General features: G+C 41.7%; 1 protein-coding gene across 3 annotated transcripts in view; it reads right to left on the reverse strand.

Moving 5' to 3' along the window:
• The window catches only part of HDAC7 (histone deacetylase 7), a 706,897-nt gene that overhangs the window by 68,846 nt on the left and 624,593 nt on the right, over positions 1–13,458 (reverse strand). For all 3 annotated transcript variants that reach the window (XM_078686538.1, XM_078686533.1, XM_078686525.1), the window contains 3 exons: positions 11,431–11,538; positions 5,012–5,067; positions 1,798–1,885 (listed from right to left, as the gene is read on the reverse strand). In XM_078686538.1, the coding sequence (XP_078542664.1) occupies positions 1,798–1,885; positions 5,012–5,067; positions 11,431–11,538 (252 nt within the window). The remainder of the gene's footprint in view (positions 1–1,797; positions 1,886–5,011; positions 5,068–11,430; positions 11,539–13,458) is intronic.

A 13,458-nucleotide genomic window follows, 5' to 3' on the forward strand; every position in this document is an offset into this window, starting at 1 on the left:
CATCACACTGGGCTGCTGTGGTATCATTACTCATACATGTGCATGCTTAATGACGCATCTGAGCAGACACATCAAAGCCTTGTTCCTTTTCTTTGCTAACGTTGGTTAGCATTAGAAAAAAAGCATTTTTTGTACATTTTGGTTGCTGTTGAGTAGCAATGGCAGTGGGTCTGTATTGGCAGTAGGTCTGCGTCAGCACAGTCTAAAAGAGAGACCTAATGGCTTAGCCAATGCTGGTCATGATTTGTAGTTCTATTTGCTTTCAGTCGAGGCGCAGTCTTAGACTCTGTGCATCTCCTATAATAGATTTAGCTCCAACTGAAGAGAACGCTTAAACAAAGGGTCCTGTCAGTCTTGTGGACACAACCCCTACACCCAGTCTCCAACAAAGCGCGAACGAAGACAATCATAAGACAGGAACTATTATATGTGAATGCCCATTACTATTGGTAATTTCACACTTCTTAGCTGCAGATGCTGATTCCATGGAAGCGGCAATGGAAAAGTGTTTTTCACTAAAAAAATAAGAATCTTGCTTTGATTTAGTCTATGACATATCTCAACCAGTGTTGAAGTACAGGTGCAAACCAGTTTTAATTCTGAGCACATTGAAATATATAGCTGTTACATGGTAATGAGTACAGATTGTAAAACCACTTCAAGTTAAAATAAATTCATCTTGTGTGGCATGCTTTAAAGATTCAGTAAAGCGGGGTAGTTTGGGCAAAATCACTGAGTAGGGATTTTAAAGGTTTTCCATTCTACTCTAACGCAGCCCAGAAAAAGAGCAAAAAAGTGATGCAACAAATTTGTGTAATATGTCACAATGGGAAATGCAAGACGAGCCCATAAGTCAAAGGTCAGAAAAGGTGCCTTGAGCAGTAGGCTGACTGTCCCATGGACCTCCCAGGCCTCAGTGCAGGGTCTCATGGTGGTGGCAATATTGGAAGCCTGCACTCTCAGTAACAGCTAGACTAGTTTTGGTAGTTGTTGTCCCACTGCTCATGCTCAGGAAAACAATGGTGGGTCCAGCACTGCCCATGTGACGAGGAAATTGAGCACTGGCCCAATCTACGCAAATCTTAATCCCTCAAAAGTAGTCTAATAACTTTTAGCATCTCCTCACCCGACAGTTCCATGGATATCTCCAAATTCAAGCAATGTGATACATGCTGCTTTACTTAATGGTATGGAATCCACAGTCTTGTGACGTTTGTATTATATCCATTTTTATTTAGACTGTGCTTACTCAGTATGCATGTTATCTTATGTGAATCTTTCTGTGAAACACTTATGTAAAGTGCTTCTATGCAGTATGAAGCTCTGCTTAAGTAAAAGTGCTCTGAGACCCACTGGATCTTGGTCAAGCTATATAAAACTGCAAATAAATCAAATAACTGGACATTCTTTAGCTCATGCGCACACCGCTCCTGCTCTGTAGATGCACGAGGGATATGGAAAATACCTTGATTTCTCTCTCTACCGAAAAAAGGTCACTCCTGCAAAACGTCTTAAGTAAATTGACTCATAAAGACTCAGCCAACATCAGGCAAGAATTTTCAGTGGCTAATCCCAAATACATTACCAATTTCAGATTCAAAACATAAAGCACTACTCTACGGTTGACAAAGCCTTCTAGATATAAATGATCATAAATGAGAATGGACTCACAGTACTGCCCATGACGGAGTCCACCCCGTCCTTGTTTAGCTGGACACATGGGAGGCCAAAACCACTACATACACAAAAGAAACAGATGAACTGCCTGATTGGAGTCAAGGTTCCAAAGTGACTCACCCAGTCGAGGATCAAGATCTTGCTGACGTTCAACTTCTGCTGTAAGCGCCTGGCAGCGATTGCCACAGAGTTAAAAAAGCAGAAGCCCCTGTGTAAAGACAACAGATATATTTCAGAAATATACACAATAGTAATTCAACACAATGCACAGTAAGACACGAGACCATTTCTGCGGGCCATTGGGTGGCCAGTGGTCACAGAGCAGCATTCACTGTGGGTTCTGTTTACCACTGGTACCACAGTCACTTGGGGCCACATGTACAAAAGCTTATTGTGGTCGAAAACGGGCCAATTCACAGAATTCGCTAGTTTGCTAACGCAAAAAGGCTTTTTCACATGTCCAAGCCCAATTTGTGATTCAGTAAGCTATTACCGAATCACAAATTGGGTTTGCACTACGGTATTAGGAAGGGGCGTGTTTAGGGCTTCCCTTTCTAATACCGAATATCAGGTGTATGTGTGAATGTTTTGCGACCAAAATACGATCACAAAACATTCACATTTTACAACCTACTTCGAGTAGGTGGTTATCCATTCGCAAATGGGAAGTGGTCCCCAAGGGACCCCTTCCCTTTTGTGAATGTTTGTAAAAACTATTTTTTAAGAGCGGCAGGGGTCCGACGGACCACTGCCTACTCTTAAAAAAATGAAAAAAAAAGTTGAATTTTTTTTCTCAAACACATTCTATTTCCCTCTAAGGAAAATAGTTGGGGTTTTAAGAAGAAAAAAAAAGGATTGCTTTATTTAATAAAAGCAATCACCGACATGGTGGTCTGCTGACCCCAGCAGATTTGAAAGATTCTCAGTGAGTCGAAAACAGAGACCTACCTCATTAATTTTCATGAGGTATGTCTATTTGCAACCCACTGGGAATCGCAAAATGTGTCAAAGACACATTTATACATTGGTGTTTGCGATTAACAAACACCGAATCGCAAAAAATTGCCTTTGTACATATGGCTCTTAGGGCCAGATGTAGGTAGCCCTTTACCGGTTGGAAACGGCCGAAAATACCGATTTTCGTCCGTTTCCGACCGGGAAAGGGCTATGGAGATGTAGGGGCTAGTAAAACATACATTTTCGGTAATTTTACCGAATCGGTAAAATTACAGAATCGGTAAATCTACCGATTCTGTAAATTTTACTGATTCGGTAAATTTACCATTCGGTAAAAATACCGAAAATGTATTTTGTGATGTAGGTAGCACTTCTAACAGTGCTACAGGGCCTTTAGAATTCGGTATTTACCATGCAATACAATTGCATGATAAATTACGAATTCTTGTGTACATGCACATCTGTGCATGTACACCTGTGCCATGTGGCACACAGACATGCCCTAAAGGCATGTATGTGTGCCACATGGCGCAAACGCCAGTTACAGGGGTGCAACAGGGTGTCAAAGTGACACCCTGTCCCCCTTAGCAATTCGGTATTTTTACCGATTCGGTAAATACCGAATTGGTATTTGCTATTGAATCCTATGGGCTTCAAGGCCCATAGGATTCAATAGCAAATACCGATTCGGTATTTACCGAATCGGTAAATACCGAATCTTACCGATTCGGTAAAAAATACCGAATTTTTACCTACATCTCATTTACAGATTCATAAATACCGAATCGGTAAAATTAGGTATTTATGAATCGGTAAATGAGATTTACCTACATCTGGCCCCAAGTCTCTTCCCCTCTACATTGAGATCATCAGATTACTGCCTTTGTACACTTCACCTCACATGTAAGAGGAGGTAGAGGTGTTATTATTCGAATTACATAGAAATGTCCAAAAACATTCTGCCGAGAAGCTAAACATAGGGTGGGAGGACAACCTCATGCTGGGCTCCAAGTGGTATGTCAAACCATTAAATTGTTGAGCACTGCTGGGGAGGAGGCTTGGCTGTAGTCTTTATTAATGTAAAGATTGATAATGGTAACAAGGATAAAACACCTTTAAATATATGCTTTCCATAAGGGTTCATTTCCACATGAACTATTCGTCAATTGATAAGAGTATCTTCCCTATTCAACTTAAACGTTGCACATGCACTGGTAATTGCATGCAGAGAATACAATGCAAGAATAGACCTGAAGAAGACTTTGCTGGACAAAAAATTGTGAATCTGCACTCAGATGCCACATGGCAAGTAACGGTTCTTTGCTGGATTATACTTTTGTCATTGGAAAGAGTTTCCATCTTGTAAAGGACTTTAAAAAAATCCCTAGAATTGTGAGTGATCACATGCATCAGCCCATTGTATTAAGAGCAGAGACAAATGTGCACTGCGAGAAACCTCCAATTAAGGGTAATCAATACTCAATTATTTGGTCAGATGACAGCCAAGCGATGGAAACTTAAATGTGCACGATGGAAACTTAAATGTGCACGCACTCACCGAGACTCAATTGTGCACAGAGAATCAACCAATTTACCTATTCTAAATGCTTTCAATGAGTTAGCGAAATATATTCTCAGAAACGTAACAAAAGCAATACAGATTATCACAAAATCAAATAGTGGACGGATAATGATTTCCTAATGAAAAACTTGAAAATTCTCCATAAAATATTAGAACTTCGGACAGGCCTTTATTGCCTTATCAATCAGAAAAAAGGGTATATTTAAGAAGTCTCTTAACCACTTCATCGAAAGATAGGTACACAGGACGCGAAACACTGCTCCAAATTTGCAACTATGGTCATGGACATCGGCAGAAGGTAAAATATTGCTGTTTACTGTAAAAACAGACTATATGTTAATATAGTCGGTAGTGAGACAAATTTTCCTGCATGGCCAAAGCCTGATGGACATCCAGGTGAAAGCAAGATAGTCTGCATGATTGCTTCTGAAACGTGCACAACACTGAAGTGGACTCTGGATTTTTATCTCACTGTCAATGACTATAAATCTATGTGATACATTCAATCGCTGCCAACTGGGGACAGCTGTCTAATCGCTCCCCATCTGCAACTCTGTGTATATACATTCCTCTTTGTTGGTCATTCTGGTGTCCCAGTGCCAGATAACTGATCTAATAAGTGGCATGACTGAAGTACCACAAATCTTTTGTCCCCATTTTGCTGTAAACAAATTGATAGACCTATATATGCATTAATACTCAGGATGGAAAAGGAGCATAAATGGAGGTGGTAAATCATTGGAGCGTCATAAAACCATTAACAACTGGATGTTCGTCTTCGAAAGTGGTCCTTACATGGCTGTTGTAGGGTCTGCATGGTGCCCGGGAGGTCTGACCACAGCAAAACCGTTCTGGAGTAAAACAAAATGCAAATAAATATTAGAATAATTGCAAATAACAATTCTGTGAGATGATCTGATGCACATGTATAACAAAGCATGCCTCCACATGGCTTCAAGAATGGTTTTAGAAGCAACCCAAATAACATAACGGACCGCGTGAGAGCTCCAAGTGTCGGGTTTGTCGTGGATTGCGGCAGCTAATCTCAACTTCCTGATTAATGAGAACGCTGCTCAGAGGTTTACGCTGCATTGCTTGGGTCAAATGTCAAACGAACTGGCTGTTTAGTGGGCTGATTTGTCCCCCCCAAGCTTGTAATGAAATGTGAAGCCTTAGACGGCAGTGCGATAGCTCAGAAAGGAGACCGCTGGCAATTTACTTGAGGTGGAAGAATACGTCTTTTCTTCATGTGCGTCAGCCTCTCTGGAACGTTAAACAAACTTTATATACAATAGTCCTAGGAGGCTAGGGAATGCAGCTTTCCATCGTGGAGCTCACGTATGCCCTCTCACAGAGGCCTGCCATGAATCACAAGTGTTTTTGAGCTATTATCCTGCCACAGGAAACAATGCTGGATTTCGAAGCAAGACATTCAAGTGTTTACCCTTTTTCGAGACCTTACACTAGATTTAAAGCACCCCATTCCCTGACAATATAGACACCACTGGGAAGGATAATCTGAAACTGAGCATAGGTTATATTGGGAATAAAGCCAAACATCTGAGACGTAAGCGAGCTGGGTGATCGGCGATACTCGCTGAATGTATATAGTTAAACCTAGCAGAGAAGTGTTTCCTTCTTGGACATCAGTTTCTTTATCTGTAATCGTTGCTTGACACCACATGATTTGATGCAGACAATCATTCCTGCCATCACCCCCAACACTGAGAGGCAATCATTGAAACCCTCAACAATAGGAAGACATTGCAGGATTCCTTCCGAATCAGCATGTCACGCCCTCTATTTGGAGGAAGCCATACCATCCACGGTAGGCATTCACTCCATTTATTGTCTTTGGAAACTCACAACCCACATACTCATCAGGGAGAACTGCGATAGCTCCATCTCTCGCCTAAGGACAGCTGATCCACGGCACTTGGGGCACAGTCAGAACTTCCCTCTTCTGTATCAAGACGTGCTTTCACTCAATAGAGACACTGCAAGCCTTCACCCTTAGGAAGAGGCTTCATGACTTAGACAACCACTCCACGTTTTGCCCTCATTCTTCTGAGAATCTGGCCCTTTGCGAGTGCAATTTTTGCATTTGGGATTCATCATCCCAAATGCAAAAATCGCTAATTGCGAAATCGCATATTTGCGAGGAATTGCATTTAAGGAATCTCTATTTGAGATTCCTTAAATGCAATTCATTAACCATTTTCTATTAGCAAAATCGCTATTTCTGCCCGCTATTTACCACGAAGTCAGACTTCGTGGTAAATAGCGAAAACTCAGAAAAATGCACTTTAGTGCATTTTTCTGAGTGGTATGTTACACACACACATGTCCTTTGGACATGTGTGTGCGCAACATCTGGCTACATTTGCTTTTCAGGGGTGCTACAGGATGTCCTTTGGACACCCCTGGCACCCTTGAAATCGCATCCTTATTTGCGATTAGCAATTTGCTAATCGCAAATAAGGAAGATGTAGGAATCGCAATATTTTTTGCAATTCCTACATGAATCCCGTTTTGCAAGTCCTTAATAGCGATTCCTTATGAATCGCTATTACAGACTCGCAAAACGGGACTTTGATGAATCTAGGTGTTAATCACCACTGTAGCAAACCCTCTCCAACCCATCCGTCATTTATAAGAATTCGTCAATTACCTATGGAAATTGTCCCTGTCCTCATTTAATTAAAAAAAGCTAACTCATGCATGAGAGCTAATCATGTATTCAATCAGGGGAAGGCAATGCATCTCGTCCCACTAGGGAGAAGAAGGTTCCATCCATTTCTTGTAGAAAACAACTCTAGTGAATGCACAATGGAAGATAGTAAATCACTCAAATGAGTCAATCAAACAATACCCCCTAATAAAAAGATAGCCTGTTACCTGTACGAGACAATAATTTGTGTCATCATCAATAAGATGATACATGGCTTGTAGGCGACAGCCCGATCTGTCCATCAGTTTAGTCAGTCAGGGAGGATATTTTAGTAGTTAGAGATGTCAAACACCAAGGTTACTGCCCAGAGGAACACACAAATGTCTCTTGTACAGAACAAGAAGCCTTGGATTTTCAAAAATAAATCTGCCCATTTTAAGCACAGCCGGGAGACAGCCATTACAAACAGGAAAAATCCCCTTCATCCTCAAATCATTAGCAGATCATTGAGGAATACGCCATGATCCCAAGTCATTATTTTTGGCACTAGCACAACGTTAACTCCTTTAAGGCCACTTTAAGGCCCAGGGTTCATGCCTAAGCCCAACCATGTTCAACATCTACATAGCCCCCTTGGCAGCTCTATTAAGGAACTATGGGTTTGTCTCAATATCCTACCCAGACAACACCCAACTTACCTTCTTCTTCAATAAAACATCTCAGACAGCCTAATCCACCTTCTCTTCCGGCATGCTGGCAATCTCACAATGGATGAAAAACAACTTCCTACAGCTGAATGCCGGAAAAACAGAAGTCATGCTCCTTGGAGACGCCCCACTTCTGTGGGCACCACATTGGTGGCCTCCAGAACTGGGAAACGCCCCAACCCCCACAACAACAGCCAAGAAATTGGGAGTGTACCTCGAACAGACCCTCACTATGAAAAAGCATGTAACTCACACAGTGGCCTCATGCTTCCACGTATTGGGCCTACTGAGAAGAGTCTTCCCCTATCTTCCCGACTTCATGAGAAAGACCCTGATTCAAACCCTGGTGCTGAGTAAGCTAGATTACTGTAATGCCTTACTGATCGCAGCCAACGAGTCCTCACTAAACCGCCTTCAGATGATACAAAATACTGCAGCACGTTTAGTCTTAAAAGCCCCCAACAGATCAGCTTCACTCCCCCTCCTTCACCAGCTACTTTGGTTGCCTGTGCGGACGTGTGTGAAGTTCAAGATCTGTTGCCTGACGCACAAGGCAATATGGAGAAAGGGACCCTCCTACTTGGCGGAGAGGCTACACCATTACACCCCCCACAGGGTCCTGCGATCAAACTCTAAATCTCTGCTCAAAATCCCAAGAATAAAAAAGACACAAACAGGAGGAAAGGCTTTTTCATATCAAGTACCACTCCTATGGAACCAACTCCCTATTGTCTTAAGACAATGTCCTGACCATCTGAAATTCAGGAAAGCCTTGAAAAAAGCTCTGTTTTAGATCAGCCCATTGCCGTTACTTCTGCTGCAAATCCTCGAGCGCTGAGATACCCTTCAGAGGGTGATTAATGCGCTATACAAGCCTATAAACTAAACTAAACTAAACTTCAAGGGAGGGATAACAATCTATCTTCTGTGTCTTATATAAACCCCTTTATTGTAGGTTGTCAACCTTAAACTGAAGCGAGCTAAGAGGAGCAGTACCACTCTCCCAGTTTGGTTACCTGAGATAAAGGCAGAGATGAACAGATTTACAGACCAAAAGACAAACAGAATCAGATACAACGTAATCAGTAAAACTGCATCAAATAACTTAAGATATTAAAATATTGATATTCTTTGATTCCCCCGTTAACAGTAGAAGTCTCGTAGCTGAAAGGAAGTGAAGCAAGAAAACATGGGTTGTCCTCAACTCACCCTCGGCAATCTTCACATTGACATTTAATCTTCATGATTATTCAAGCACTAATGAAGAGCGAGCAGACAGGTCCTCCACCAAAGGGACACACGCCTCAATCAGATTCACCATGATGCACAACAATTAAAAACGTCACCACATGCATTCTAATACTGTGCCTTCTGCATGACCTACAACTCTTAGAAATCAATACCGTAATAAGCCCCCCGACCCCAAACCCATTCCCTTGACATCTTCACCAAAACACACAACTCTCCACTGCCAACATGAGGTACAACACCCCCAGACACCTTCATAAACACACACACCCTCAGGTACCTCTGCTATGATGACAAGTAATCAGAAACGTCCACCATGACCGACCAGTCGTAGCAACCTTCACTGTGCTGCACACACCTCTGCTACGATGCTTGCTTCTCAGGTACCTCATTACCCCACAACCCAAAAGAGAACTCACCAGGACCCATCACTTTCAGCCACTTCCACTGTTCTGCATAAAGCCGGTGCACCTCCAACTGACACACAACTCAAAAGTCCGTCCAAATCAGTGTCAAAACCTGGGACAGCCCCACCATAACACTGGCTCACCAAGAAACTCCACCGAGAACCACAGCACTAAAGAGACTGCAACATGCCTTACAAACCTTAGGCTCTTCTACTTTATCACCAATCAGGCAACTCAACCATGGCAAAGACACCTGAAGCAACTGTACCATGATGAACACACCTCAGCTACTTTCACACTCGTTGGGCATCTCCACTGCAGTGGCTATCTCTGGGTAGATTCACCAGAGGAAGGGCATGTATGGTGCCTCCATCATGAATCACAAAGTTGACACTACAAAGACTCACAGCCCCTCTACAAGGAAACACAATCCTACAGAGGGTGAAAACTATATTCTGACTGAGCTCCCTTCTCCCTCACTCCGTCCTCTTAAAACTGTTTTACATAATTGGAGTAAAAGACAATGATGGTCTATGATAGGCTCCATTCTCACAATTGGCTTGGCTACTGCCAAAAGGTTGCTTGTAACAATTGTGCACTGACAAGAGCATAGGCCAAAGTACTTAGACTTAACATATTCAGACCAAATCTCGCCCTCACAACCGTGCTCTTATTCCCAAGTGTCCCACCTACACATGGAAGCTGGCAATCTTTTGGTAACGATTGGCTGTTTTCAGGGTCCCAGTGAGGGATTTAGGGTCTAAAAGGCAGATACTGTTATTTCTCAGAGAAGGCCAATGGATAGACAATGGCTCATTCTGTTCACTATGAATGTGTGAATACTGCGCTGCTTTAGGGCATCTACATTGGTAAAGTGTGTCACAGAAGACCCAAGTGGCCCATAGGTGGCAAACAAACAAACACAAAAACTAACTACTGAACGTTTCAAAACAGCAGGCAAGTGCAAGCTTTTTGCCTCTAACCATTTCATCCTTCACCGGACATGCCTCCAGTAACTTATCCATTTCAAACTCAACAGCATTCACTTTAAAGCACTTGTCCAGAAACAACAACTTTATCGCGACAAGAAAATGCAAGTCTATGTTTTGTACTAGGGCCACTCACAGAAGAGATATTGTCAAACTGATAGTTGTAAGCTGCATCACATGCACCCTTTGTGATTTGCCTAGCTATAGAAGCTGCACATCCTAAAAATGCTTTAGTATCAATCTTATCTTGCTTCCCAATCGTACAGTAACAATACTGTACGATTGGGAAGCAAGATAAGATTGATACTAAAGCAGTCTTAAGATGTGCAGCTTCTATAGCTAGGCCAATCACAATGGGTGCATGTGATGCAGTTCACAACTATCAGTTTAACAATATCTCTTCTGTGAGTGGCCCTAGTACAAAAGTGCAAGCCTCTGCAGTCCTCATGCTTAAGAATAATCTTTCTGTAAAGAGCAAATGTATATTTTCTAGCCAGCCACCCTTGCTTGTTGTGACTTACTTGCCTTTTTTTCTTTATTAGATATCATGTAGTCATGATATTGCATTATTGTATGTATTTTTGTATTTTAGCCTAGTCAGCTACATTCTTTATTCTTTTAGTATTCTAGGCTTTTGAAGCCTTTTATAACCAGTTTCCCAGCCAGTGTTAGATTACCCATTATTACCAAATGCTTTCAACCCAAGAAAAGCTAAACAGGGTTTAACAACATGACATACACCCCTCAAGTACCTCGGCATTAGCACACAACCATCAGACACCACCACGGTTGGTACATAGCTAATAAGCATCAAAGTCAAATCTGTACAGCATCAGATGCCACCAAACAACATATACATGATGTACCTCCCCAGTGGTTCATATTTGTCCAGGCACTCACTGTGACATATAATTGGAAGGCATCTGCACCATGGCACACAGTTATCGCGTATCTTCCTTAAGATACTCGACCGTAAGCCATTCACCATGATACACAAGCTTAGACATCTGTACCATGTGTACCTCCATGACAGCTAACCCAAATCAACATTCACCATAATGCACCTCCTTTAGACACGTCTCCATTGGTGTACACCACTCAGACACACCAGGCACCTTCACTAATGTACAGTTCTGCACATAACTCTCAAACCTGTCCAAGATGATCCACAATCCTCTATCCAACCTCCTACCTTGAGTTCCCTGGTGGCCACCTTGAACGCCAGTTCTATGACACTACCAGCAGCCCAACGGGCCGCATTGGAAGAGTGCAACTCATTCCAAATAGTGTCACTGTCCACCTGAAAGTAAGGAGAGAGGTTATTCAGAACAGAACACACCCACCATCAAAGAAGTCACTTTCGAAAAATTGGCTCTGTTAATTGTTGGTAATAATAAAGATGACTAAGTTACATTTGTTAACATTTTTTGATATTGTCCTTCTGGCATAATATGAAACTGCTCAAAAGGGTTTACCATGATGGATATTGCAGTAATATGGTAACTTTGTAATTAAGATCTTTGTAAGGAGCTGTTTAACTGATATTTTGAATCAAGCTTAAAAAAAACTCCCAATTATAGTTAATCAATGGTAAAATCTTGGGGCACCTGCTATCCCTTCAGAGATCGAGCCAAACATCTCTCAGGCTTGTGGTAAAGGACCACACGACAAGGATATATGTAGCAATGAACATTTTGAAGCAGAGACGGGTGCAAGAGCGAGTATGCTGTCCTGCTCCACGTGTCCACAGAATAAACAATCCAGGCAAAAGGAGTACATACTTACTCACACTTACAACGGATGTAATTCAAAACTAATGAGATGTGAAAATCTCTTGTTAGAAACAGGACAGTTTATCACCCATTCCTATTAAACCCCATCGTCTGTCTCGGCAACGGTAATTGGGTTTTTGACACCGGTCCGAGTGCTGGATTTGTCATTACATTAATACTTCTGCTGTTCTGGGTGCTGGATCTGAGAGTCAGCTTATGCCACACCTTTACCTGAGCTCCTTTAGAACGCCAGATAGCTAGCATGCTGAACATACAGCCATCTTCAATTCATTTCAACTTGCCTGCTATTCTGGCTGATCTGGAGGACGTCATTCGCTAATCACAACTGTAAATCAAGCAATTTCTCTCTTATTTCTAAACTGACATCTACTGTTTAGTACACTTATAAAATATCTGTGCTCTCTAGCATCAACTTTTGTTTAAAATCACATTTCAGATCACAATTAAAGCATCCTCAAAATATTTCTAAATGATACCCATTCCACTGGAAGCATGTAAGCTCCAAGAGTATATGTTCAATGAAAAGGAACAATATGCATTTCTGCATACAGCTGCTTTTAGTTAATGCTGATCCCAGTCAACATTTCTGCATGGGGCAAAGAAACATTCAGCCGTCCAGTTTGTACTCGAATACATTCTCCTTGAGCAGATCCTTTTCTGCAGGAGAAATCTTGATGTGTGCCAATACCACACTACGCAAGAGAACTGGTCGGCTGGAGAGGTTGCACATTTGCTTCCGTGTAAAGGTCTAAGCAATGATGATCATCAGAGAGAAGGTGGAGGGCTTGAACCTATCGTAGAGTTAAGGTCAGTCAGTGCAGATGCAAACTGGAAGGCCACAAGAAACAATGCACAATATATATGAAAAAACAGTCTTCAACTGGGTGGTCTGGTGCAGTGGAATGCCCCCATTGCCATGCCATCATTATTTGTCCTTCTAATCACCTATATTTTTTATATAATTTGAATTTTGGAAAACAAAAAGTCTACACTGTTACGGTTTCTAGGTACTGTAGAGATCTACGTTAGAGAGAAATGATTCAAATTTTCCTGTTCTTTTAGATTCTCAGATGTGTTGATGTGTAAATTTTGGTATGCCATCTTAATGTCAATTAAAGATTATTGTGCAACCAAAATCTCAAGTATCAAAACTTTTCAAAGTCAGTATAGATGTACCTTGACATTATATATTTTCAAGGGATGTAGTTGTAGAGTTAACAAAAGTAAATTCACACTTACCTATATGCACAAACATTTTCAATGTTCCAGATTGGGTTCTTCTAGAAAACAAACTATAAGGTGGAGCACCAGCATCGCAGATGATATACCTGCACCACCCCTCCCAAGTAGTTAGGCCAAACCCTCTATGACAAATTTCCAGACGATCTGGATGACAGCTCATTGATATCATGAGCAGAACAGTTTTG

Source organism: Lissotriton helveticus, chromosome 1_1 (assembly GCF_964261635.1).
Source record: "Lissotriton helveticus chromosome 1_1, aLisHel1.1, whole genome shotgun sequence".
Classification (NCBI taxonomy): domain Eukaryota; kingdom Metazoa; phylum Chordata; class Amphibia; order Caudata; family Salamandridae; genus Lissotriton; species Lissotriton helveticus.